The sequence below is a fragment of the Prionailurus viverrinus genome, chromosome D2 (assembly GCF_022837055.1).
Source record: "Prionailurus viverrinus isolate Anna chromosome D2, UM_Priviv_1.0, whole genome shotgun sequence".
NCBI lineage: Eukaryota > Metazoa > Chordata > Mammalia > Carnivora > Felidae > Prionailurus > Prionailurus viverrinus.
This window is the reverse complement of record NC_062571.1, coordinates 75,147,704-75,173,557: the sequence shown is the minus strand read 5'-3', so window position 1 is coordinate 75,173,557 and position 25,854 is coordinate 75,147,704. Positions and strand designations below refer to the sequence as shown.

General features: G+C 42.2%; 1 protein-coding gene across 1 annotated transcript in view; it reads left to right on the top strand.

The window, feature by feature from the left end:
• The window catches only part of RAB11FIP2 (RAB11 family interacting protein 2), a 42,857-nt gene extending 18,842 nt beyond the window's left edge, over nucleotides 1-24,015 (top strand). The window contains exons 4-5 of the mRNA XM_047824809.1: nucleotides 13,732-13,777; nucleotides 19,648-24,015. Of these exons, the coding sequence (XP_047680765.1) occupies nucleotides 13,732-13,777; nucleotides 19,648-19,875 (274 nt within the window). The 3' untranslated portion in view covers nucleotides 19,876-24,015. The remainder of the gene's footprint in view (nucleotides 1-13,731; nucleotides 13,778-19,647) is intronic.
• Nucleotides 24,016-25,854: the final 1,839 nt, after the last annotated feature.

Below are 25,854 nucleotides of genomic sequence, written 5' to 3'. Positions count from 1 at the left end.
TAACCAGCTTGGTAACCTTGGAGTCGCAGAAGAGATTGAATAATGTAGGTGCACATGAAGTGCTTAGGGTTGTTTGCCACAGGGCGACCCGGAAAGTGGGGGCATCTTCCACGGCATCTACAGAATATGTAATAATCGCTTTAAATAAGTTACATTATTTCCAAGTAATAATGTATTCTCAACTTAAATCTTAAAGTCGAATTTAGGGGCTCATGTTTCTCATTGATGGAGGATATACTTTTGGCAGAAAACAATAAACTTGATAGTTTTTCTAGTTTCTTTCAAGATGTATGTTCCATAATAATCTTTGATAAACTAAATCACATTAAGTAAAATATTCTCCGTATTAAGTAGAAAATGTATTTGTTTGCAAGGCAAAAGTATTATAATCAATATTGGTATGAAACCTTGCGTTCAGAAATTCTTGCATAGCTCTAATAAGGATAGGGTAAATATCTAAGCTTTGGCTTTACCTTAAATCATGGTGAATATTTTCTAAACTCATGTGGCTGAGCTTAGATTAAATTGTTAAAGAAGGCAGTTCAGACTATCAAAATAAGAAGGATAAATGCTGGGGCGCCTAGGTGGCTCAGACGGTTGGGCGTCCGACTTCTTGGGCTCAGGTCATGATCTCGCGGTTTGTGAGTTCGAGCCTCGTGTCAGGCTCAGTGCTGACAGCTTGGAGCCTGGAGCCTGCTTCGAATTCTGTGTCTCCCTCTTTCTCTGCCCCTCCCCCACTCACACTCTGTGTGTGTGTCTCTCTCTCTCTCTCTCTCCTTCAAAAATAAATAAACATTAAAAAATTTTTTTTTAAAAAGAAAGATAAATGCTGCCTACAGAAAACTCCTCAGAACATTCCAGAGTGCCCTTTGGGAAAAGGGTCGCTGCCTTAGGAAATTCACACAGGCACTAGTGTATCCCTTCTAACCAGATTTGGAGGTGGGCTCTTTCATTCTTTGTTGGGGAAAGCGTCCTGTATTCTATTTTTCACCAAGAAGATAAGATTGTGCTTGAGTGGTTTCTCCACTCAAGGTTCTTTAATATGCCTGAAGTAATATTAGTTGATGTTTTTAATGTTCTATCATTCTGGTTTTAAAAAATATTCCTCACGTAAGAGAAAAAATACATATAACCAAAATTTAAGGTATTTTTCTATTGTCATCAGTTTATTTTATGCAATAATAGGGATGGGTAGGGTCTTATAATGCCATCTTTTTGTGCCTTTTATCTTTAGACTACAAGACAGTATGTATTAGGGTGGTATCCTAAAAAAAAGATGTTAGTTTTAGAACTAACCGGCCGCTTCACCTACTGAGCCACCCAGGCGCCCCTATGACAATTCTGTCAATACTGTGAAACAGGGATGCATAAGGCAGTGTCTCTGTCTTTAGGATCATTGGCAGATAGATACAAGATACATAATTAATTGTGCTAATTGGTGGTACAGTTAGTAAATGCTCAGAGAGCTAAAAATGACAGGAGATGAAATGGGTGAGGTCAGGCAGTCTAGGCATCATGGAAAAGGTAGAATTGTCAGAGCCTCAACGGATGGATCTCTGAAGAGAGAGGAAAGTGCTGTTTTGAATGGAGATTAGAATGAGACCAGTAAATGAGTTAAAAGTTAGTGTTTTAAGTGGCTATCAGGGACCTAGCCTACCTGAAACTATTAAGGTTGGAGGTAGCCGTGGAGATGGGACCTTGTTAATGGAAACGTAGAATATCAGAATGAAGAATTTGCACCTAATGCTATAATAAGTGTAAAGATTTTTTTGGCATATGAGCGATGTGAAAGGAAAACAATTGTGGGGACGACCAGAGAACAGCGACATGGCTACTGCATGTATGATATGGGCCGGAACAGGAAGAGACACTCACGAAATCAGAGAATGATGCCAGTGAAACCACATTTCTAAGTTCAGTTTTTAAATTCGAATAGAAACCGTTGGCAGTGAAAAGTAATTTTATTTATATTGCTTGTAGGAGCAAGAATATGAGGAAGTTACTGTGGCGTCAGAAACTTGCAAATGGGACGAGGTACACTCTTTAAATCAGAGGATTCCTGTGTTTAAAATGTTCTTAGTGGGGTGCTGAGGTGGCTCAGTTGGTTGAGTGTCCTACTCTTAATGTCGGCTCAGGTCATGATCACAGTCGTGAGACCCAGCCCGCTTTGGGCTCCTCAGTGAGCACGGAGACTGCTTGGGATTCTCTCCCTCTTCTCTCTCTCTCTCTCTCTCTCTCTCTCTCTCTCTCTCTCTCTTAATCTCTCACCCTCTCCCCCTCTCTGCCCCTCTCCCCCGATTATGTGCCCACATTCTCTCTCTCTCAAAAAAAATAATAAAATGTTCTTGGTTTTTTTTACTATTAATAATAAAGAACCATTTTAATAATGAAGAACCATTCAGAAAAAGCTGGCTGAGGGATACAGTATAATGTATAATTTCCAATAAAAATAATTATGTTTGCCGACTCTTGAAGTGTCTAGGGAGTATATTTTTACACAAGACAATATATTTTCCGGCAAAATTTTATAATTTCGTAGCCCTGTGAAATCAGTTCTTGATCACCCGGAAAGTTTCAGGGCTGGCCTTCTCAGCTGAGGGTGTAGAGAAGCCAGAAATCTCCCAGTTGCCCCAGCAGCTCTGCTTCCAGAGAGTATGCACAGGAGTCTGGGGTGCAGATCACCTAATGGAAGGGCCCTGGTAAGTCTGGCTGCCTTGGGCGTCCCTCCTTGAAGGCTCAGCAAAGATGACTGGGGTTGGGGAAGCTGCTGCTTTCTGGCCAGGGGCCTAATTGCAGGGTGTTCTTGAACCTCTGAGGCCTCCCTGGTGACCAGAGGGCTCCATTGACTTCCTCTCCACAACTTGACTTTGTCCCAGGTACAAGAGCCAGCTTGATACTCTTGGCCCAGAGTATTGTGTACTCTCTGGCCTTCTTTACCTAGGCCAAAGGGACCCAGGGCCAACTTGTCACCCCTTCCCCTCCCTCCAGGGAGGAGTTTCCTTTCCCCAGGTCCTCAGCCTCTCACGAGAAAAGGCTGATCAAGGGTGCTGGGTTGGCCTTGATCATACAAGCCATAGGGCTTAGGTTTGGAAATTTGTGAATGGTTTGACCTACTGTATTTAAAAAAATTATTTCATTTCTTCATCAGGAGAAAATGGCAAGTTAAATTGGATTGAATATGATATTCTTGATGAAATGTACCTTAATTTCATAGATCTCTTTAAGTCCTCAAATTTTAGGACATCTTCAACAATATATTCATTACTATTCATGATCGAGAAGCAGCTTGCTCTGAATTTGCTGTCCATGATCTCTGGTGTCATTGACCACAGGTTTTAATTGTCTTGCCTGTGAGATCTCATGAAAGACATCCTGTGAGAATATTAATAAGTAAATTACAGTTAATCCCCGTAGACATTTATGTATTAGGTTTTGTTTTGCCATTCAGGTATTCAGTGTGTGTGCCCAGTCCCAGGAGAGATCATGTAGTATTTTAATCTAAAATATCATTAATTTGATTTGGAGCTAACTTTTTCTTTTCCTAAAAAGAAGGAAAAAAAAAAATATTGCGTTCCACCTTGCCTCTGAAGCCCTCTTGAAATATGCTAAAGGTTGTGTTTACTAGTGAAATCTCTCTTTGGATACTTTATTTTTTAGGACTTTTATAAAGAGGATCATGAACATTTCTTTACACTCCTTTAACATTGAACCTCTACAGAATCAGTGTTTTCAGGATTTGCCAGAAAAATCTCAAATTAATCTGTATTGTGGTCAAATACTCAAACTGGTAGACCTGATTGGTAAACTGGATAGATTGGCTAGTTGAACTGATTTTATTATAGGTCACCAATTTGAAACTTAGGTCAATTCATATTAGCAATTTATAAGCCTCAGAATAATTCTTCCTATCTTAAAAAGAACTGAAAGACATTCCATTAATATGCTGTCAGGTCTAGGTATAATTAATTAATCTTTGTTACTCAGACAAATGATTTCCTCTGCTCTTTGGGGACTTGAAATCTTGTTGTTAAAATTTGTATTGGCCTACCATTGATTTCCTTGGTCAAGTATTAGCCCAGTTCTTAGACATTGTTATTAAGCACTGGCTGTTGTCAACATCTATTTGTTAAGCATCTGCCATGCTCTAGGCACTGGGTCAGATGCCAGGACTGAAAAGATTAACGAAGTATCATTTCTTTCTTCAAGTAAGTTATAGCAGAAGGGGCGGGGAATCCAGGAATTAAGATAGATTCCCAAAAGGCAAACTTAAAAAACAAATTGTTTAGTTTTTTCAGAGCAGTTTTAGGTCACAGCAAAATGGAGCAGAAGGTACAGAGATTTCCCATATGTGTCCTACCCCCACACATGTGTAGCCTCTGCCATTATCAACATCACCCACTGAGGTGGTACATTTGTTAAAATTGATGGGCTTACAATGACACATCGTAACTCTACAAAGTCCATAGTTTAGGGTTCACTTGTGGTGGTGTACATTCTGTGGGTTTGGGCAAATATATGATGACACGTGTCCACCTTTATAGTATGATACAGAGTGTTATCACAGCTCTGAAAGTCCTTGGGCTCTGCCTGTTGATCACTTCCTCCCCCCAGACCCTGAAAACCACTGATCTTTTTACCGCCTCTAGTTTTTCACCTTTTCCAGAATGTCTTATAGTGTAGCCTTTTCAGATTGGCTTCTTTCACTTAGTAATATGCACGTCATGTCTTTTTTTCATGGCTTGATAGGGCATTTCTTTTTTTGGCACTGGATAGTATTCCACTGTCTGTGGTACCCCAGTTTATCCATTCACCTACCGAAGAACGTTTTGCTTCCAAGCTTTGGCAGTTATGAATCAAGCTTCTGTGTGCAGGCTTTTGTGTGGACATAATTTTTGACACCTTTGGGTAAATGCCATGGAGTGCTCTCGCTGGGTCGTATTGTAAGAGTATGTTTAGTGTTGTAAGAAACCACAAACTATCTTCCAAAGCGGCTGCACCATTTGGCATTCCCGCCAGCAATAAACGAGAGTTCCTGGTGCTCCCCATCTTCGTGGGCCTTTGGTGTTGTCAGTATTCTAGACTTTGGCCGTTCTTACAGGTGTGGGATGGTGTCTCATTGTTCTAATTTGCATTTCCCTGATGACACGGGATGTAGAGCATCGTTTCATATGTTAATGTCCTCTGCATCCCTTCTTTGGTGAAGTTGTCTGTTGAGATGTGGGGCCCATTTTCCGATGGGTTTGTTTGTTTTCTTATTGTTGAGTTTGAAGAGTCCTTTGCGTATTTTGGATAATAGTCCTTTATCAGATGTCTTTTGCCAACATTGTCTCCCAGCCTGTGGCTTGGCTTGTCATCCTCTTTAATGCCTTTCACGGAGCAGAAATTTTTAATGAAGTTCAGCTTATCTGTTCTTTCTTTCATGGATCATGCCTTCGGTGTTGTATCTGAAAAGTTATTACCATACCCAAGGTCATCTAGATTTCCTCCTGCGTTATCTTCTAGGAGTTTTATAGCTTTGTGTTTTACATTTAGGCCTGTGATCAATGTTGAGTTAATTTTTATGAAAGTTGTAAGATCCGTGTCTAGGTTGACATACCTTATATTTGAATAGCACTTTGTCATAAAAAACATTTCATGTTCACTTCTTTTAACCTTCTTTTAATCCCGATATTTTGAAATAGGCAGTGGCATTTCTTCGTTAAAAATCTGAAATTTAGAGCAAATAGGTTGAACTAGGGGATGGGCAATAAGTTTGGAAAGATAAATTGAGCCAAATCCAATAGGCTTTGCAAACCAGGCTAAGAAATTGGTTTTTTTGTGAGGAAGTTGGAGGCCGGAAGTTTTTTGACAGATGGCTGACAAGGTTAGACTTGAGCTTTAGGGCGTCCTACCCAGCCGTGTTGCCTAGGCTGAATTGGACAAGGAAGATTGTGAAGGCAGAGATTGTGAAGAGGCTGTTGGATTAGTCTGGACTGGGGGTGATGTGGTCTTAGGCTCAGAAAGGTAGCAGTGACCACGAGTAGGAAGGAAACCTCGGGAGACCCATGTCCAGAATCTGGCAGCTTCCTGATGAGGCATACAAGCTGAGGGCTGGAGTCAGGGGTACCTCTGAAGCTTCACCTTGGGGTGCCAGGAGACTTGGTTGTAGCAGAAGTTGGAAAATCAGACAGAACTGATAAGAAGTCAAGATGATGATTGGTCTGGGACACGTTGATTTTGAGGTACAGGGAGGATATCCAATCCTAGACGTTAAAGAGACACTTGTAAAGGTGGTATTACAGAGGGTGATGCAGTTGTAGTTGAGGAGAAAAGATTTAGCAGTCACCAGGCATCATCGTGGTGGTAGGTGGAGTGGTGGGAGAATATGAAAGCACCAAGGTACAGTAGAAAGAGCTCTGAAAACGGAACCTTAAGAAATACCCAGCGTGAAAAGACAAAGATGACAAGGAAAAGGAGTCATTGGTAACGTAGGAGAAAATCTCGGCTGCCAGATATCACAGAAGCGAGTCCCAAAAAGAAAGACCGGTCTTTTGGTGTCAGATGGTGCTGAGAGGCCAAAGAGAATGAGGCTGTTGGTTGCCTTTGATAAAAATAATTTGTCGGTGATGATTATAAAAGCAGCAGTGGGGGCGCCTGGGTGGCGCAGTCGGTTAAGCGTCCGACTTCAGCCAGGTCACGATCTCGCGGTCCGGGAGTTCGAGCCCCGCGTCGGGCTCTGGGCTGATGGCTCGGAGCCTGGAGCCTGTTTCCGATTCTGTGTCTCCCTCTCTCTCTCTGCCCCTCCCCCGTTCATGCTCTGCCTCTCTCTGTCCCAAAAATAAATAAAAACGTTGAAAAAAAAAAAAAGCAGCAGCGAGTGTTGGTGGTGGGGGATAGTTTCAGATGGTAGCAGGTGAGTAGCAAAGTCAGCGGGGGTTACTTGGGAGGGATTAGAACTTGGCAAAATAAAAATGGGGCAGTGTCAGAGGGCTGTGTGCAAGCTCTGGTGGGAGAGGTGAGGAACCGCAAAGGATTAGGGAACGACCGGGGTGGTGGTGAGTCCGCAGAGCAGGTCCGGCAGAGGGAGCGAGTAGGGGAAGCACAAGGTGAAACTGATCAGCCGGGATTTTGATTGAGTGGATCTGGCCGTGAGTAGCCGTATCTCACCTTGAGGACTCTTCCTTTGGAAACTCGTTTCAAGAAATTCGGTTTGGTTTTTTTTTTTTTTTTTTTTTTTTTTTTTTTTTTTTAAATTTTTTTTTCAACGTTTATTTATTTTGGGGACAGAGAGAGACAGAGCATGAACGGGGGAGGGGCAGAGAGAGAGGGAGACACAGAATCGGAAACAGGCTCCAGGCTCCGAGCCATCAGCCCAGAGCCTGACGCGGGGCTCGAACTCACGGACCGCGAGATCGTGACCTGGCTGAAGTCGGACGCTTAACCGACTGCGCCACCCAGGCGCCCCAAGAAATTCGGTTTGTGACAATGTGTTATAAATTGTAAGGCAGTATATAAACAGGAGGCGGGATTATTCAAATTTCCAGTCACTTTGAGCAGTGACACCATTTCAGAACTTGCAAGTGCAATCAGTCTTTAATAATGTAATTCTAAGTTGAAAATATTTTGAACGTACTCTAGCCCCATGAGTGTGAAAAGTGTTGTTACATGAAGGCCCGGAACTTTTCTGCGGCCGGCATGTAAATGTGAATTTATCGTTTACAAAGTGGGAGACTGTGTATATTCTGGGAAGAAAGAAAAGAGTGTTAAAATAAGTAGTTACAGAGCAGAAGCCAGAAATCGCAGGGAAAGGGGAAGTGGAGATCATTCATATGAATAATTGTGGTAGATCGTTTTTCTTTGGTTCTCTCTTTTTTCTTTCTTCCTGGTAGATTAAGAGGACAAGCCTTTGTCTTTAACCACTTTCAGTTACGAAGTTAAGAGTTTATGGCATTTATTGTATGTTCTTGTGTCCGCTATAGAGCCCCAGCAGGAAACAGATGACACAGTCAGAACAGATCATTGAAGAACGTTTAGTGAGAGACCAGGTACCCGGGGGGGGTGCCTGGGGTTAAGGACACCGAGGAGGGAGGGGATAGCACCAGGAACCAGCAGTGTCTTGAAGGGACTGCCGTGCTCAGGTGTGAAGGGACAGCTGTGGCTGCATCTGTGGTTGTTGATAGAGAACCTACTGCTTCAACCTGGAGCACAGCAGGGACGGCTTGAGGCGGCGGTGGGGTGGGGAATGAAAACCCTGCCTCCCCTTTTCTGTCCCCCGTCTCTTGCAGGTGCCTCTCAGGACCAGAGAGGAACAGGAAGCCGCTGGGCAGGGCGGCCCAGATGATGCACTGTGCAGAGGTCGGCCTGCTGGGGCGTAGGGAGGGGCAGCCTGGAGCAGGAGGGGGACGCTGAAAACGGTGGGCACAGTTATTCCAAAACCTATTGCTTTTCAGCCTGTTGTCCGGCTCTTGAAGACGATGTGAGTCTTGGGCTTTTCGTAGTCATCTCTGACTGGGAGAAACCTCGGGAAGTGGCCCTGGACTCCCCGAAACCAGCCCTCTGTGAGCTCACAGTTCAGAACACCTGTGCGGCAGAAGCGGGGTTCATGGCCCCAGAGGTCGGGCGGCGGAGCTTGGCTGCTTTTCTTTGAATCCTGACTCTTCGACTTAGTAACTCTGTTCCCTTGAGTCAACTTCTTAGCTTCTCTGTGCCGCTTTCCTTTTCTGTAAACGGAAACAACACAGCACATCACAAGGATTAAGTGAGTCAACATGTCAAGGGCTCTGAAGGGTGCCCGGTAGGTACCACAGTTAAGGTCAATAAAATACTAGTTGTTGGGGTGCCTGGGGGGCTCAGTCGGTTAAGCGTCCGACTCTTGATTTCGGCTCAGGTCACGATCTCACAGGTCGTGAGTCGGACTCGGTGCTGACAGCGTGGAGAGCCTGCTTGGGATTCTCTCTTCTCTCCCTCTCTCTCTGCCCCTACCCCGTGCGTGCTTGCTCTCTTTCTCAAAACAAATAAACGTTAAAAAAAAATTTTTTTTTTAAGTATCCGTTGTCGTAAGGCTCACCTTATCCTTTGCCCTTGCTTCATTGTAAATGGGGCATTTTTTCTTTTCCTCTTTTCAGATTCATTAAAAGTGTTACACGTCACGTGTAGTTCTTAGGATATACTCCTCTCCCAACTACATTTGCCACCAAGGAGGAGCCCTGGGCGTCTAGTCGCTACTCTTACAGTTAATCAAGAAGATCGACAGGATAGTGTCCTTTGGAAATGCTGTCAGAAGTTCTTCTGTGATGGTTTAAAGTTCTTCTTCTTTCCCATCCTCAGTAAGGAATTGAATGGTGTTTGAGAAAAGGGACTCCGTTATTACTCCCCTCCTTTCCTTCTTTGCCACCCCCCCCCCCCGTTCCAGCCAGGTGGGTCACCTACCTCCTGGATTTTGCAGGTGACTTGAATTCACTTACTAAATACACAGTGAGTCAGGTGGTAGGCCAAAATGGATTTCGCTGTATAATTTCAGCAGTAATGGGGGTTGGAAAGCGATGTTATGGAAGACGTAATAATACCTGTTTTTAAATGCCTTCAAAAGCGCTTCAAGCATTGTTACGCGACTTTTCACTGAAAGATTTAAAATCCTGGAACCAGGAACTTACACGGTTTCCATTGTCTTATGCTAACAAGACAGTTAATCAGTTTTCGTAGATCTTTGCTCTTCTCTGGGTTTTTGTTGTTGTTGTCGTTCCTTTCTCTTGACAAGCCCTGTATACATTTTTGCTCTTGATAGTGTCTGCCCTTTCGTAGATACTCCTGCTCCCAAGGTTGGTATTTGGTGGAGAAAATGAAGGACAGAGAAGAAAATGATCACTGCCAGATGCTTAGTGATTTGTGTGGTGATCGGTTTGATCACTTTGTAAAGATTGGTAGACTTCTCTGGCCTGTCTGTGGCAGGCTAGTCTCTAGTAGGCATTTTAGGACAGTTTCAAGTTCTCACCAATTTACTTATTTCCTTACTCAGTATTTATTTTACCTTCAAAATAAATTAGTAAGTGATGTTATGGAAGAGATACTAATGGCTCCTTGAAATCTGTTCGAGCACTAATTTCAAAATTGTCAGAGTTTACCAATTCTTTAAAATGGGGGAAATATCACGAGGTGAAAAATAAGCTTTTACGTAAGAACGCTAGAATGTTAAGGTAAAATACTTCCTTGGCTTAAAATCTTTTTGAACACGGGAATTGAAAATGTTTTCATCAGCTTAAAATTTGCTTTAAAGTTCTTTATTTCTCACCCCCAAATTCCTTCCGTTTTGATTTCTAACATTAAGTTTGTTTTAATCGTAAGTTGAAATTCGTATAGACTTTTTCAGTAGGAGCATGTCTAAGTTTATCCTACACCTGGTTAAAAACACCATTTTCCCTAACCTGTCAACAGCTTAGTTGAGCAGTCCGACTGTATTATTCGGTATCTTGTCTGACAGGAGGACAGCAGTCCAAAGAGAAAGATAACACAAATTGGTGCCACGCTTCGATAAATAGAGACATTTTATTTTTCACCAAGCTGATTCAATCCAGTTCAGTTAACTCTTTTTCCCCCTGAAGGACAGATCCAAAAAAGGCAGCCGTGAATGACTGAGTTTGTCATGTGTTTGACACGTCAGTGTGTGAAAATAAAGCCGGCCACAGGGGAGGGGCTGTGCCTTTGGATTTCAGACAATGCCCCGTGCAAGAGCCCTGTCCCTCCGCTCTGCGCTGTGGGCCGCTGGACAGTCGCAGCCCTCGGCCAGAGTGGGGAACCTGGGGACGGCCGGCATTGTTGCGCACGACCCCCTTTTCCCTTCCAGCCTGCGACCGTTGTGATGCAATCATCCCTAAGAACTCTCGGGCATTTTTCAGACTGCCACGGTTTCACTTTAGTTCCATAGGCTAAAGCCATTGGTTATTACGTGGTGGTGGTGTCGTGATTTGGGTAACACGTGGGTCCTAAATGTCTCCTTTCAAAAAATCTGTGTTACAATAATTACACCACCAGTATTTCTCAGTTCAGTAATTTCTTCTTGAGATGCAGAATGAAATGTCTATCAGCATAATAATGTTTATGATACTTGTACGGTCATAATTATTTCTTGTAATGCTGTCATTATACCACGGGACATGAATTGTCTAAGTGGCATTTATGAAGGAAGATTTAAATTGTCAAAACCCTGCCTGTTGCTCCACGGATCAGGTCTAGGAGCCCCATCTTCTGCACCCAAAGCCTTCAGGGACTGCTTCCCCCCCCCCCCCCCCACGGCCCTGCGTTCCGGTCTCTTCAGTGTCCTGCCAAGGCACCGCTGTCGCCCAGCCCCAGGCCCCACGGTGTCTGTCTTCGGAGCCCTCTCTCTCTGCCAAACCCATCCTTCACTTGATCTGGAATCCTGCTTTTCCCTTGACTTTGGCCTTGCTCAGCTAATTGCTGTGGTGGGACATCTCCTTCCTCCGTGTGGTCGAAAGCTTGGACTCTCAAGGGCGTGCTCCCCACCTCCCCAGCCACGGCTCTGCCGTGTGCCCACTCAAAGGGAGGTGATGTTTCTTTTCTGGGTAATCCACGCGTCCTGCCTGTTCCGGGCCTCAGCCGTGCCGCCAGTGCCCAGTGAGCAGAGAGCAGGGCTCGGGCTCTGTGTCACAGAGAAGAGGACAGGTTTGAGGACCAGAGACCCCACCCCGCCTCTCTTACCAGCCGTGGGACCACACTCAAGTTACCTAACCTGTCTGCGACTCGTTCCCTTATTCTGAAAATGAAAGTCATACCCACCTTGAGGGTTGTAAAGATTAAATGGGTTAACTTTGGTCAGGTGCTTAGAATCGTATCTGGCACAGTCCAAGTGCTGGGTAGATGTTTACTCAGTAATTTGCTGAACACGTCCTGTGGGTCACTCTGCTGGGTGTTGTCCATGTTGCTAACTCTTCGTCTTTCCGGGAGTCTCTGTGCAGGTGCGTCCGCAGCCCCGTTTTACAGGCGACGCACCGTTAAGTGACTTGCTCAGGGTCACACGGCAAGATTAGGGCAGAATCAGGATTTGGGTTGATGCCACTTGGCTCCGGGGCCCTCGGTCACTCCTCTCCTTTAACCACCGAGGCGTGCTGCAACCCCGACTGTAAATCGCGTTGTCCTTGAGACTCAGTGGGACGGAGGGAAACGCAGCTGGATGTGTCTCTTGTTCTCTTCGGGACAGCGGTGTGCTGTGAGGCGACGGCCGGGAGGGAGTCGTCCCACTGGTCTGCCGTGGGCCGCCTTGGACCGAAAAATGGGCAGGACGGGAACCGCACGTGTTAGCTGCTCCCACGGCCCCCCCGGCCTAGCTGTGCCGTACGATAACGGATTTTATTTTTGGTATTTTCTCTTAAGCCACTCTTTTGTCAGGCTCTTGCGGCTTTGCTGGCACCACTGACTCTAGTCTGGAACCGTACAGAACACCACAAAGACAGGGAAGGAGAGAGTGGCTCCGCCGCGTCAGCCTGCTGACGGCGTGTTCGTTTGTAGGTATTTAAAACGTGTGTTAATATGCTCTGCCGTGGCACGCGGCTCTACTGAAAAATACCAAATTTATCCACCGGGATTCTAGCTAGAGAAGGTCAGCAATCAGTTCTGGAAGCTTGTACTCCAGATCTTAGTCCTAGCCGATGAAGCGTCGGGTTTGTGAGTTATTCTCCCGTGCAGGTACGTGCACAGAGGCCCTGCGGATTGACCGCTTGGGCCGTGCACCTGCAGCGGTAGGGATTTTCCAGACATCGCATCCAGCTGAGACTTTTCGTGCACAGCGCCAAAAGTTTTAAAAGTGAATTTCTTCAAAGGATTCCAATTATTCGGCTGATACAGCACAGATAATGAAAAAAAAAAAATGTATACTTTACAGTTAAGTCTTTTTGTTTGGGGGAAGGGGAGTAAAAAGGTTCCGAGGACGGTAATGCTTTGTCGAGGCTCTAATGTCCAATACTCTTAAGTGCCGGGTCAGAGTTAAACTTGAATGGCAATGATGAAATATTTACTCGTCAGATGGCTTTGAAGTTCGGCCTCTTTTTGGTCACAGCCCCTTCCTAATGGACATGTTTCAAAGAAGAAAATGATTATAGCATTCAGCTGTGACGTTCTCTTACGCTCTGCATGGAAGAAAAACACCTTTTGTTTGGGTCCATTTGGGTATTTAAATTTTGAAGGCCAGTTGCTTGGAAGTCACATTAATGATGGAACTCGTTCGTACGACTCTGACTCCGTTCTCATTGAGAGGATAGTGTATAAAAGTTAATTTTTCTAATACCTGTATAATGTTTTTAAAAGATTGCTTTAACTCATGTATTCTCCAGTCTTTCCAACGTGCATTTATTGAATTCTCCATAGTTTATAGTACAAGGCTTGAGGTGAGTGCATGTATGTAAAATGAGTAAGTTATAAAATTCAGGTTTATAAACTGTCCCGCTGGGTAAAATCGCTTATGTTTAAAGATGTTTAGAAACTGTATCTATTTATATATAGTTCTCCAGTTCTGATAATACCTGGAGGGTTTTCCTCTAAAGTTTAAAATTATAGATACTTTAGGATGTTGAGTAAATACTGTCTTTCTTCTACATCCTGGATTAGGTTTCATTCGTCCAAGTAAATTAGGACTTTAGAAATTGTTCTTGCAGAGTGGGTTAGAAACGTTATGTTTTTGTTTCCTCAACCACTGCAGACTGTGTGATATGCTTTTAACGTGGATGTTTGTCTTTTGTTACTTAGTTTTCATATGAATCCAACAAGCAATGAGGACCTCAGGAAAATCCCGGTAAGTTGGCCGAGGGGGGGGGGGGGGGGGTTAGTGCATCATCAGAAAAGAAACCACAAACTGACCTTCTGCCTGGCGTACATTTTTGAAAAAGCCTTCATCCTGAACCCCTCAGTTACCTTTGGATTATAGCTTAATGTGGTCATCTGGGGAGAAAGAAGAAAAGCAAAATTCAAACTCAGTCTTTAACGTACGATAGGGCGTGACTTTATGATGTGTAGAGATTCAAGCAGTATTAGAGACATAACTGAAGCCAATTTAGAATCTACACATTTTGTTTACAGACTTTTAAAATTAATGTGAAAGCTGTAGGTCAAGGTCAACATCACGGTTATGAAATGAGAGCGTGGGGAGAAAATGGACGTTTTTTGTTGTTGTGACAAAGATCGAAGAAAGAATAAAACGGCCTGTTAACTTCCAACAATAGGAAAAGCGTCTTGGCAAGAGATCGAGGTAACCGGGAGAGTCTTTGAAAGAACCTTTAGGACACTTACCTTCTTAGAACAAAACCAAATATATTAACAGGCTTGGAAGCAACCATCTAAATGTAACTCACATTTTGCAAGGATCATTCAGATATCTTAACTTCATTTTATTGTGTTTGAAGTCCAGGTTTGGATCTCTGTTCAGAGTTCACTGCATCTTCAGTCGATTCTAAAAGCATTAAAATCTAGAGAGTAAGTTACTGTACAAAAATATGGGCACATGTTCTCGGTAGAAAACTGGATTCCCACTGAATAACAGAAATAGAGCCTTTATTCCAAGAGGCTGGTGGTTGCTGTTGGAACCATCTGTCCTTAATGTGTGTGATCCAGATGTATAGTAAGAATTTTTTAAAGCAATAACATATCGCAATTTTCTATGATGTGATATGCCTAGAAGAAACTGGTGTGGTGTATAGACCGTTCTAAATGTAGTTATTTGTATTTAAAATTATAGAAAACATTATAGAAGCAGAGGACTTTGTACTGCATTTTTGCTGTTTTATGTAAATGATTTATAAGTTTTGATGTTTCATAAATACTCGAGTCTTTATAATATGGCAGTCTGGCGAGAAATGTCAGAATATATGAAGTCAGCCTTTGATCAGATAGTAAAATGAATTCTATCAGGCGGTTACTTAATCTCAAACAAAATGCAACATCAAAAAATCGATTTAATGTGCAGCTATTGTTTATTAAGTAACCTTAATTACAATTTCTGTGTGCTTGTAAATGTACTTTTCCCAATCTTGTGATTTATTGCCGTAAAAGCATCCTTAGAATTCTTTAAAGAAATATAAATGTGAAAATTGTTTTAGTTAAAGGATTTAAAGGTGATAAAAGAATCCTTGATGTGCGATTCTTTTCCCCTGGAATACTAACTCTTCTAAATGACAGTTGAAGGATTACTAGGTGTTGTTAATTTACCGCAGGATGCAATTAAGAGGAGAAAGCTCATCCTTCTCCGGATCGTTATTGAGGGAAAGCATTTGAACAATTCTTCTGTTGAAGATTATAAGATGTTTGAAGTAATTTACATTAAGTTCTCCAATAAGAGCCATCCCCCAAGTTATTTTTTCCCCTTCTGGGCCTAGTATTTTGTAATTAAGTTTGTATGTCTTCCATGCTGGTGCCAACACCTGTCTGTGAAAGCGCAGTGTTTAAACAGGAGCAGTAGCCAGTTGAAAGGGCAGCGCGAGCTCTTTAAGGCCTAATTAAGAACTGAAAGGGAGGTGAAGGCAGTCGGACAAAAGATGTGAAAGTAGCTGAGATGATATTCCCAGAGCAAAGTTCCTCATTAGAACAATAATGAGAAGATCAGAGAATGCCAAGCCTTCATCTTTCTGTCTCTTTCCCCTGGCCGCCTTGGATGGCAGTTAGTGCCCCACCAATATTTGGTTGCCAGGACAACCTCTCTTGAAACCTCCAGTTATTTTGAGTCCTGATAATTTGCTTTTGTTTAAATTTCAATATTGCAAAAAATATACATTTCCCGGTGTAAAAGGCTAGGCTACGTGTGAAGTAAAAACAGCTCCCTGGTAATTCTCAAAAGTCTTTCGTACAACCGTGTTACTTAAAATTCCGATTGGAAAACTTCACGTCACGATTCTGCTGTCCTCTCACCCCATCCCCACTGTCTGATATCTGCGTAAGGAAGTTTTGAACCGAAGTCCCGTGGGGATGACAAAGGATGGGTCGTGAGAGGGGAAGAGAGAAGACAAATTTACGTTAAATTTCAATACAAGAAGACAGCTTAAAAACATACGTGCTGTCTGTACGGAGTGCTGGAGGAATAAATACTGAGTACCTAGGAGCCCTGCTGGGGTTATTTGAGTCTCCACCAGTTTGGAGGTTTCTCAGTTTTAGAAGTTCTTCTGAGAACAGTGTTAGAAATATCTTTTGGAAAAATAATTCATTTTTATATTTGCCTGAGAGTTTTCCTCTTCAAGCCAAAGAACTTTTGTAACCAGCAAATAACTCCATTCCCTGTTGTATGTGTTAATATTAGTCTGTATTATTTTGTTGGGAATTGTATCAACGAACAGAAGGAGACATCTATATGTATTCACTGAATAGGTCAGTCAGTGCAAGCATCTGATGCCTAAAATTAGAAGGGTTAACTGGCTTTCAACTGTGGGATGAAACCTGGAACTAAGCACAAAACTGTTTTTAATTATTTTATATTCTTTTCCAGAATATAGTTTATAGTACATGTGTTCCTAAGATGTTTTCCTGCCTAGAAACTCAATGCAGAAATTTGGGGGGAAATTTTCACATAAAAGGACAAATGGAAAATTTATTGAGAAGGCCAGAAATGTATTTCCAGGAAATCTGTCTATATATAAGTATTAGATGGTCGGGAGGGGGGGGAAAATAAGCCAAATAGTGGCTTTTCTACGCCAGATTATGGCTTTAAAGCGTTGAGCAGTATTTATGGTAATTGTTTTGAGAGATTAAATTGTTAGATCGATTCATATCATGGCTTTCATGTAAACTACCCATGTCAAAATAAGGATTCTTCGGCATGTTCTTCATCCTCATTGTCTTCACAGAAATGTTTAAAAACGATTTCCATTACATGATCTGATAGTCCTGGTGTGGTGGTAAATATAACCATCTGAATGATTTCCTAACTATGTATCGTCACTTAATTAGTTTGGAGGAATCAGTTCATATATGTGTAATTTGATTAAGATTAGAGAGACTCAGGCTGACGCTGTTATTATGTTAAACTAAGAAAACACATAAAACAGTCAACTCGGCAGTAATGAACCCCATTTAGTGCAATTTCATTAACCCCTGCAGTTCGCACAAGAACTCTGTTTTTCGGTAAATGTTTCATTAGATAAATGAAGTCACATGAGTTGGATGTCGCTACTTTTTTAAAAATGGAGTTCAGAAAAAAATTGCTTTGTAGACCAGGAAATCTTAGAATTGAAAGGAACCATGGAGAACATCTCATTTATCAGATAAGGGAAGTGAGGCCTAGGCTGGTATCTGTCTCAAATCTATGCAGAATTACTTAGGTTATAGTAAGAAAGGTTAGCTTATTTTTAAGACATTTTAAAAATATACTTACCTCAGTATTGAGTACTACTGTAGCTTATCTTTTCTTTAGAAATCTGCTTAATGTAATAAATGTTTAACAAGAATGTGGTTAGGAAATTATAAGTTTTATATCTCTAAACTGCTCGTGACCAGTTATGTAAGTTAGTAAACATGTGAGTCTGTGTGTGTGTGTGTGTGTGTGTGTGTGTGTGTGTGTGTGTGTATAGTCTTATTATTACAAAAGATTGAGAGAGAAGAGAATAAAAAGTAAACCAACACTTCTCTCCAGAGTTGTTGTGAAGTAATATTCTTAAATGTTTTTAGGGACAAAGGTAATATGACTCATAAAGTTGTATCTGCTCCCAGTTTCTAGTGCTAAAATGAGTTGTTTTAAATATAATCTTATGGAATGGAAGCTCACTTTTCCGTTAGCATCCGCTCTGTCCTTTCTGCTAATCTGTTGGAGGCTTTTATTACTTGTCTTTAATGTTTCATTCAGTAGCTTTACAACTAAGCTCCTCCAAATGATCCTACCCACTGCTCCCATTTTAATTTTCCTAGAACTTCGCTTTAATCATACTCTGCCTCTGTGTAGAAACCTTCCATGGCTTCCTCACCATTGCAGTAAGTCTCAAAAGTCCTTAATAATAACATCCGGCATCCTTGACAGTCTGTCGGAACCTACCATTTCAGCCTCTTGGCACTCTGTCCTGAAACCTTATTTTCCAGCTGTTCTCCACGGATTACCTACTCTTGACCCTTATGCCTTGAATCACGTTTCCTCCTTTAAACGAGCAGAGTGCACTGCTTCAGATGCCCATGGCGTTGGACCAGTTTTGGGTCCTGAATTTTTCCTTTATCCTTGAGAAGGGAGTGACTTTGATAACCTAAGCATCAAATGGGCATCTGTACTTCAGGTGTTTCTCCGGACAGCAAAGTCAAGGTGCCGGGGGGGGGGGGGGGGGGGGGGGGGGGGGGGAGGGGGGAGGAGGGGATAAAAAGTTACACTTTGACTTTCCTCATGAGCACCAGACACATATCAAATTAAAGTAGATCCTGAAAAAGGACTAAAGACAAATTTAACCCAGTGGAGAGAAAAAAGAGTCAAAGGCCTTTCTGCATTTACCCAGCAGTCCCCGTTCTCTACCCTCCACTGGATAGATTAGATCAGTTAGTCCTTAAGAGCTAGACCCGTTTCCTCAGTATTACAGGGTTTTTTTTTTCCCTTCAAGCCAAATGGAAATGTTTTGAAAGAAAGTGATAAAAACCTTTTTTAAGTTGTTGATTAAGGACAGAACTGTGTAAAAAAGGCATAAAAGTTGTTACTTTATATTTGGACATATATACATATTGCATATATACACATATACTATAATGAAAAATCTAAATACTCCACACCATAGGTGATGTTCCAGTGCTGTTTTGATTAAATTTATGACAGATGTTTTCCTTTTAATATTAGAATGCTTTGTAATAAAGGTCAAATCCATGTCTTTCTCTGTTTTATTATTTTTGTGTTCATCAATAGGATATCATTCATCAGTAGGATAAAGTTAGCAAAATAAGTAAATGAGTGAATGAGAGAACACAGATCCACTAATCCTAAGTGTTAGTTAGCATGATTGTAGTTGAACTCTGAGTTTCCTAATAACCAGGGCAAAAAGGGAAATGAGTTATGTGGGTAGTAGTCCTAGGAGGAGGAAATAGACCAGTTACTGAGGGGAGAAAAAGCTTTGTTTGCCTCTCCATTAAAGCAGAAATTACTCCCATGGGTAATTACTTCTTTCAAGGCTGCTCATTGGTTTAATTCTGAACGACTTGAACTTTTTACAGCAAATTGGAGAAGCAGATTTGATACGGCTGCTTTTTGAAACCATCTTCAGTAAAAAGCCAAAGTCATAGCATTAAACCACAGTTCAGTAGAAGCAGTTCATGAGGGCTAAGCTATTGTGCAAATGTATACTTTTCCATAGCTACTCCGAGTTTTTCCAAGTCAAATCTTAGAGATCTTTAGTCTTTGTCTATTTTAATTATGTTTGTGGTAGAGCATTTTATCTCTTAATCCTAAATTGTGTGGTCAATTTCGTCTATTAGGACACTGTCCACAACGTAAGGAACCGTTCTAGAAAGATTTAGAATTACAATCGAGGCTTTGGTGTGTCCGCCCTAGTTCTTGCCTCAGGACTGGCTAGCCACTCTGAACGTCACATTGGTTCTAGCCAAGGACACATCGGGGTTTGAAAACCCAAAAGTTGAAGTTCCAGATTAATTCTTACCTTGCCGCCCCCTCCCCCTGGCCATGTTCTGTCTGCTGAAATGACCACCTTTCTCCTGTTCCAGGACAGCAACCCTTTTGATGCCACCGCAGGGTATCGTGGTCTGACCTACGAGGAGGTCCTACAGGAGCTGGTGAAGCACAAAGAGCTCCTCAGGAGGAAAGACACGCACATCCGGGAACTCGAGGACTACATCGACAACCTCCTCGTAAGGGTCATGGAGGAGACGCCCAGTATCCTCAGAGTGCCATACGAACCGTCCCGGAAAGCTGGCAAGTTCGCCAACAGTTAATAAGCCAGTCGTACTGTGCTTGCGTTAGGGGCAAGAAGAAAAGAGACAAAGGAAGAAGGAAATCTCGGTACTGCGAGAAACCACATGGTCAGGCTTCGTTACATACTCGCCTTCATTGCGAAAAACTACGTCCCGTGTAAACACTAGCAGGGACTCTCAAGAGTGACCTGTGAAGTGAGCTAAATTATTTACACTTTTAAAGTGAAAAGGGGCCAGATTCTCCATGAATAAGCAGTTCCTTCGGCTTCACTTAGGTGCTGGTGTCGCCCACGAACCTGCCATAGGCCTAGGGGCAGCTTCGGAAGTTCACGACTCGTGATTCCTCAGGAATAGATTTCTCCTAAAGCAGAATCGACGCCGTGGCCGGTTTCTCAGAAGTCGGTTTGTAGACACATTTAGCTGCAGGAATACCGTTCATTGTAAACACTCAAAAAAGAGTTCCTATTTTATATGCATCCGTATGTGTACATGAATATATGTTCATGTATCTTTGTGTATAAAATACATGCATATACCTCATATATACATGTGTTTTTAAAACGTTTAAGAACAACTGGTTGCCTCTAAAATTAAGATACCAATTTCTCAATGTGAAGATCTATGTGTGCTCTCTCGATGCAAAACAAAATCGTCATCGCTACCGTATCACGTACGGTTTGTTACCGGGAAGCTGCTTCAGATCGCTCTTGACTTTGTGAACCTTGGTTTCACAGAGCTGCTCCCCTGTGTTATTCCGGTATCAGATGTTGCTCTTTTTCTGAAAGGAATGATCCAAAGTTTTGTGAGTTTTGTTTTTGTTTTTGTTTTTGTAGTTTTTTGAAGCATGACCTATTTTAGGAAACTTGATTAGCTTCAGGAGAGTAACTTGTCTTCGCGTTTGAGTTTCGTTTAAGTCCAAGAGAAGCTAAGGTCATCTGTTTCGTTGAGATTCTGAATGCCTTTAGATCACTAGCCCGAAAGATATTAGGAAGTTAGATCTGAAAATCATTCTGAGGGAAAAAAGGAGGTGATCGTCTGATGCCTGATAACCCAAAGCAACGAGCAAATTCGAGGAATGAATTAGGCTTAGTTTCAAGTTACGTAAATAATAGAACAGATGGTTGCATTTGGGTCTTGAACCAGAAGAAGAGTCACCGAAGGACGAGTGAATCGTTGGAACAGACCTTCACTAGCGTGGCCCTGGACACAGTTCTACATCTGCCCTTAAGAACTGGTTTATCACAGAATTATATGTTGGCCCTTTTCTTAAGTCAGTTCCCCCCAAATGCCAATACTTCCAAGAATTATCTTGATATATCTGTACGAAATTAGCCTGAAATTTACAGTGGAAAACAGTGGTCTAAAAATATCGCTAAGCATCTGCTAATTTTTTCCCGTAAAAATCTAAAATAAATTACGAAACACTGAATCTGTGTCTCCAGTTTTCAAATGGGAAAGTTTGCTTGTCTCTGGAGACATCTATTCTGCAGTCTTTTAATGAACCTCATTTTTGTCTAATATTTATCTCTATGAAGACTCCATTGAAAGTTCAATGCAACGCAGAGAGAAGAGTTTGGCTCATTTTAATACTCTGAATCAGATAATACTTGGCCAAGTTTAGATTCATAAGCTAAAATTGCTTATTTGTGTTAGCTGACTCTTTAGTTTTCCTATGAGAGCATACATTTGGAAATTCTGAGAACTTCTCCTACATACAAAAAATTAGGATTTTTTTTCCTTTTTTCAAAAATTAAGTAACTTTTTAAGTGAAGAAATGGAGAAGGAAAAATAACTTCCACCAACCTTTTTTTCCCCACTTATAAATTTCTGTAATGACCCTCAGAATTTGGTTTATTAGTATTTTATTTTCCCATTTGAGGTCTGAGTCATTTTTTTTTAACACGGTGCCACTTTCAGTTAACATTTTATTAAATATTACAAAACTTTCAGCATTTTTTTTCTGATGTTAGTACAACCGAAGCTCTTCTTAGACTTTTTAAAATACTAAAGTCCATGTGTTTGCAGTATTGTGATAGATTATCTGCCGATATTTCAATATGCTTTGGCCAAAAGATGTCAGTTTCGTATTGGGGATATGTTTTATGTAAATCGAGTTCATTAAAAAGTATTACTCACATACTGCTCTTTTTATGAGGAAATTTACTTTTGAGGAGAGATTCTTTGCCAATACGAAACTGTTAAGGATTAGACCAATCAGATGTGAATGATTTGATTATAACTGAATCGATACTTTTGTTTTTAAATCTAAGACAAGACTTGTATTGAAAACTGAATCAGCACTTGTCATGGCTGATTGTCAGCATTTGGGTCTAAGTGTCGTTCCAGTGTTTACGAACTTCCACTCGTGACCCAGAGTACAACTTCTTGTATGTTTTCGTAATTGGTCACTACAATATGCTAAAGTCAAAAAGTAAAAATGAGTTCCCAAGTAAACACATCAGTGTTTCCGTGTTTGGACAGAAGTGCAAACAGAGTAGTTTTAGTTTCTAATGTTGTAGGAAAAAGGCCATCAAGATCACCTTTAGTTAATTTCTCCAAAATGTGACTTTTAAGCATTCCAATGGTGTATTTTGTTAGTAGCGTAGAAATAGAAATAAAATACGTGTGCTCATTAAATAATGCACAGCACAATAGACTTTATAAACAGATTTTACTTTTGCTTTTATGCTGAAAACTGCATGCGGTAGGGCATTCCCACTGTGAGAGAATTTCCTGAAATCCCAGAATGGGTATCTATCCTAAACCTATCTTCGGCGAACGTACTTCTGTTACCGATAAAAGTATTTCTGCTATTATTTTCATAACCGTGTTTTACAGTTGGCTCCCTTCCAGTTCCAAAATTTGGCTTTGAAAGTTGAACACGCTGTCTGTCCTACCATCCCATGCGTCAGGTTTCGTTTTCTGAATACCAGGGTCAGACCTGGGAAATGTATATAAAGTGACACGTCACCCGTTCACGAAAACGTTTAGATATTTCTTCGTGCCGCTGTATTCTACATTGAGCCTAGTTTGCCGTCCTCCCGGGAACGTCATATTATCCATAGATTATGCACAGCTACGTATATTGCTTTTGGCAGTAAATGAAGATTTACTTGTAATTTTCCAGCTGTGAAGATGTTGCCTCGTATTGAGAAGGATTTCATGAATGGACCCCTAAGTAAAACTCAGCGCATTAGTGACAGACTTGCTTTCCTCACATCCGTCCATCACCTTTTCCTCCAGCCTCGCCTCCCTCCTGCCTCCCACCCCCATCAGAGTGCTTATTGTTTAGCAAGGAGAATCTTAAGACAGAAACTAAAAAACTGCTGTCTTCAATGTATCTAGTCATTGTTACACTGGAGCTTGTTATTTTCCCTCTGTAGCCTTTTTAGGAGAAGCACCCTACCTTGGATTTGTAAATCCAGCCGAAACTTTTTGCTGTCCGTGTGTTCACGTGTCTTCTAGATATGCTAGGGGTCGTGTGTGTGTGCGTGCGCATAAAGCATGCTCATTCACTTGACGTCTTTGAAGTAGGAGGTAGAGGACCACGGTGCCGCCGGTTTATGGAGATGTAGGGGTCTGTCAGCACACATCGCAGGCCCCCGTTTCCACAGCTTTATAACCTGAATAATCCAGATGCAATCATTGGAAGTATTTAATATGCAATAGGTAGCACCTTAACTAATTAATCTGCATATGAAGGGTTTTCTGATGTATTTAATAGGAAGTGTAGAAGCTTTCGAGCATTAAACTAGAGTTGACGTTTTATTTCATTTATTTCCTATGTCGACATTGACATTTTCCACTCTTACGATGGAATGGAAGTCTGTAAAAAAAAACGATACATTGGACTCATTAATCCTTGAAGCTCCCAGGTGGTTCGTTTTTCGAGGTACAAAAAAAAAAATGCTGCAGATCTGTAAGTGTATATATTTAGCAGGTATTTGAAAGATAAAAGCATTATTTATAACTGATGAGTATTACACTTAAGTAAAAAGCTCTGGAAACTTGTATACATTTTTTTGCAGGTACAAACTCAAAAGTCTGTAAGCATTGCATACGTGACAGCTGTATAATTTATGTAATCTGATGCATGAATCAGAATTTTATATAATATATAAGTATTGATTTATTATAGTTGATTAAAGTGTCTAATCTTAATTCAGTTGTCATAATTTCCTTTATTTTTTTTATTAAAACAATTTTTTAATGTTTGTTTATTTTTGAGAGAGAGAGAGGCACACACACACAGAGCGCAAGAGGGGGGAGGGGGCAGAGAGAGAGAGGGAGACACCGAATCCGAAGCAGGCTCCAGGCTCCGAGCTGTCAGCACAGAGCCTGACGCGGGGCTCGAACTCAAGAGCCATGAGATGGTGACCTGGGCCGAAGTCGGCCGCTCAAACGACTGAGCCCCCCGGGCACCACTGGTTGTCATAATTTCTTACTGCAGAGAAGACTGTAGAATGTACGCATTTGTACGTGAGTCCTTCTTGCCTTTGAAAAGTACTTAGGACGCCTCTTACTTGATGTATTACGATAGCAAGTGTATTTTAAGGCCTAAACTCACTTCACTGCGGAAGTTGTTTTGCAGAGTGACTCAGAGTGGTTTTCCAGCACCTTAGAGTGGACGTTCTTCAACAGATGTGTGAGTGCCCTCTGTGTGTGAGGCATCCCCTCACAAAATTGGAACTTACGGTTTGGTAGTGAATGACATTTTAGTATTTAGATGGAGGCTGAGGCCCCTCTTGAATGCTTTCTATTTCTGCATTTTTAAAAATGTTAATTTGAGAGGGAGAGAGGGAGAGTGCACGTGGGGGAGAGGGGCAGAGGGAGAGAGAAAGAGAATCCTAAGCAGGCTTCATGCTCAGCACGGAGCCTGACACAGGGCTCGATCCCACAACCCTGGGATCATGACCTGAGCTGACATCAAGAGTCAGACACTCAACCGACTGAGCCACCCTGGCGCCCCTCATTAGACGTTATTTTATTTACTCCTCACGACAGCCCTGTACGGTTAGAACCGTACAGGCTTTCAGAGGAAAGTGAAGACGACTAGCGAAAAATCTACGTGTGAAACTCGAGAGTAAGTGGGCAGACCCATAGCACTTCTCACCCCTTACCGTCCAGCAGAAATCACTCACCCGTCACCGCTTCCACCCGCTCGGCCCAGCAGTCCCAGGGCACCCCTGCCCGTCCCGGTGCTGGCTGCAGGAGGCAGGCACGGAAGGAGGATGGCTTGGGTGCCGTTATGTATATGGCAGCGTATTAGGCAGTTCTGTTACGCCAGACGGTGAGATGGGATGCGTGTGGAGTAGTTTGGGCCATAAGTTGCACACGTTTGGAGCCAGGGATTTCTCTGCAGACCAGAACACCTTCCTGTTCTCTAACTGCTGGGAGGGTCCATTTAACGTATCCCTGCACTCCCCCCACATTGCTCCCCTTTCTGCCTATCCCCACACGTATGTTCCCTTAGCCTCCTGAGACAAAGATATTTGGGGTCATTTGGGAAGAGGCACTTTTTTTTTTTTTTTTTTTTTTTTTTTAGTGTTTAATTTTTATTATTTTTGTGAGAGAGAGAGGGAGACAGAGGATCTGGAGTGGGCTCTGCAAGGACAGCAGAGAGCCTGATACGGGGCTCGAACTCACAGACCGCGAGATCATGACTTGAGCTGAAGGCAGATGCATGACGAGCCACCCAGGAGCCTCAAGTGTTTATTTATTTGATGAGAGAGTGAGAGCAAGGGAGGGGCAGAGAGAGGGAAAGAGAGAATGCCAAGCAAACTCCGTGCTGTCACGGGGCTCAAACCCAGGAACCATGAGATCATGGCCCGAGCTGAAGTCAAGAGTTGGACGCTTCACTGACTGAGCCAACCAGGTGCCCCAGGAACAGGGACATCCTCTTAACGTGGCCATTCTCCCCGTAGCGTTTGTTGTAACGCGATGCCTGTCTCAGAAACGTTCCTGTTCAGTTTTCCAAGGTAAGGGGCTTGTGACCTGGGT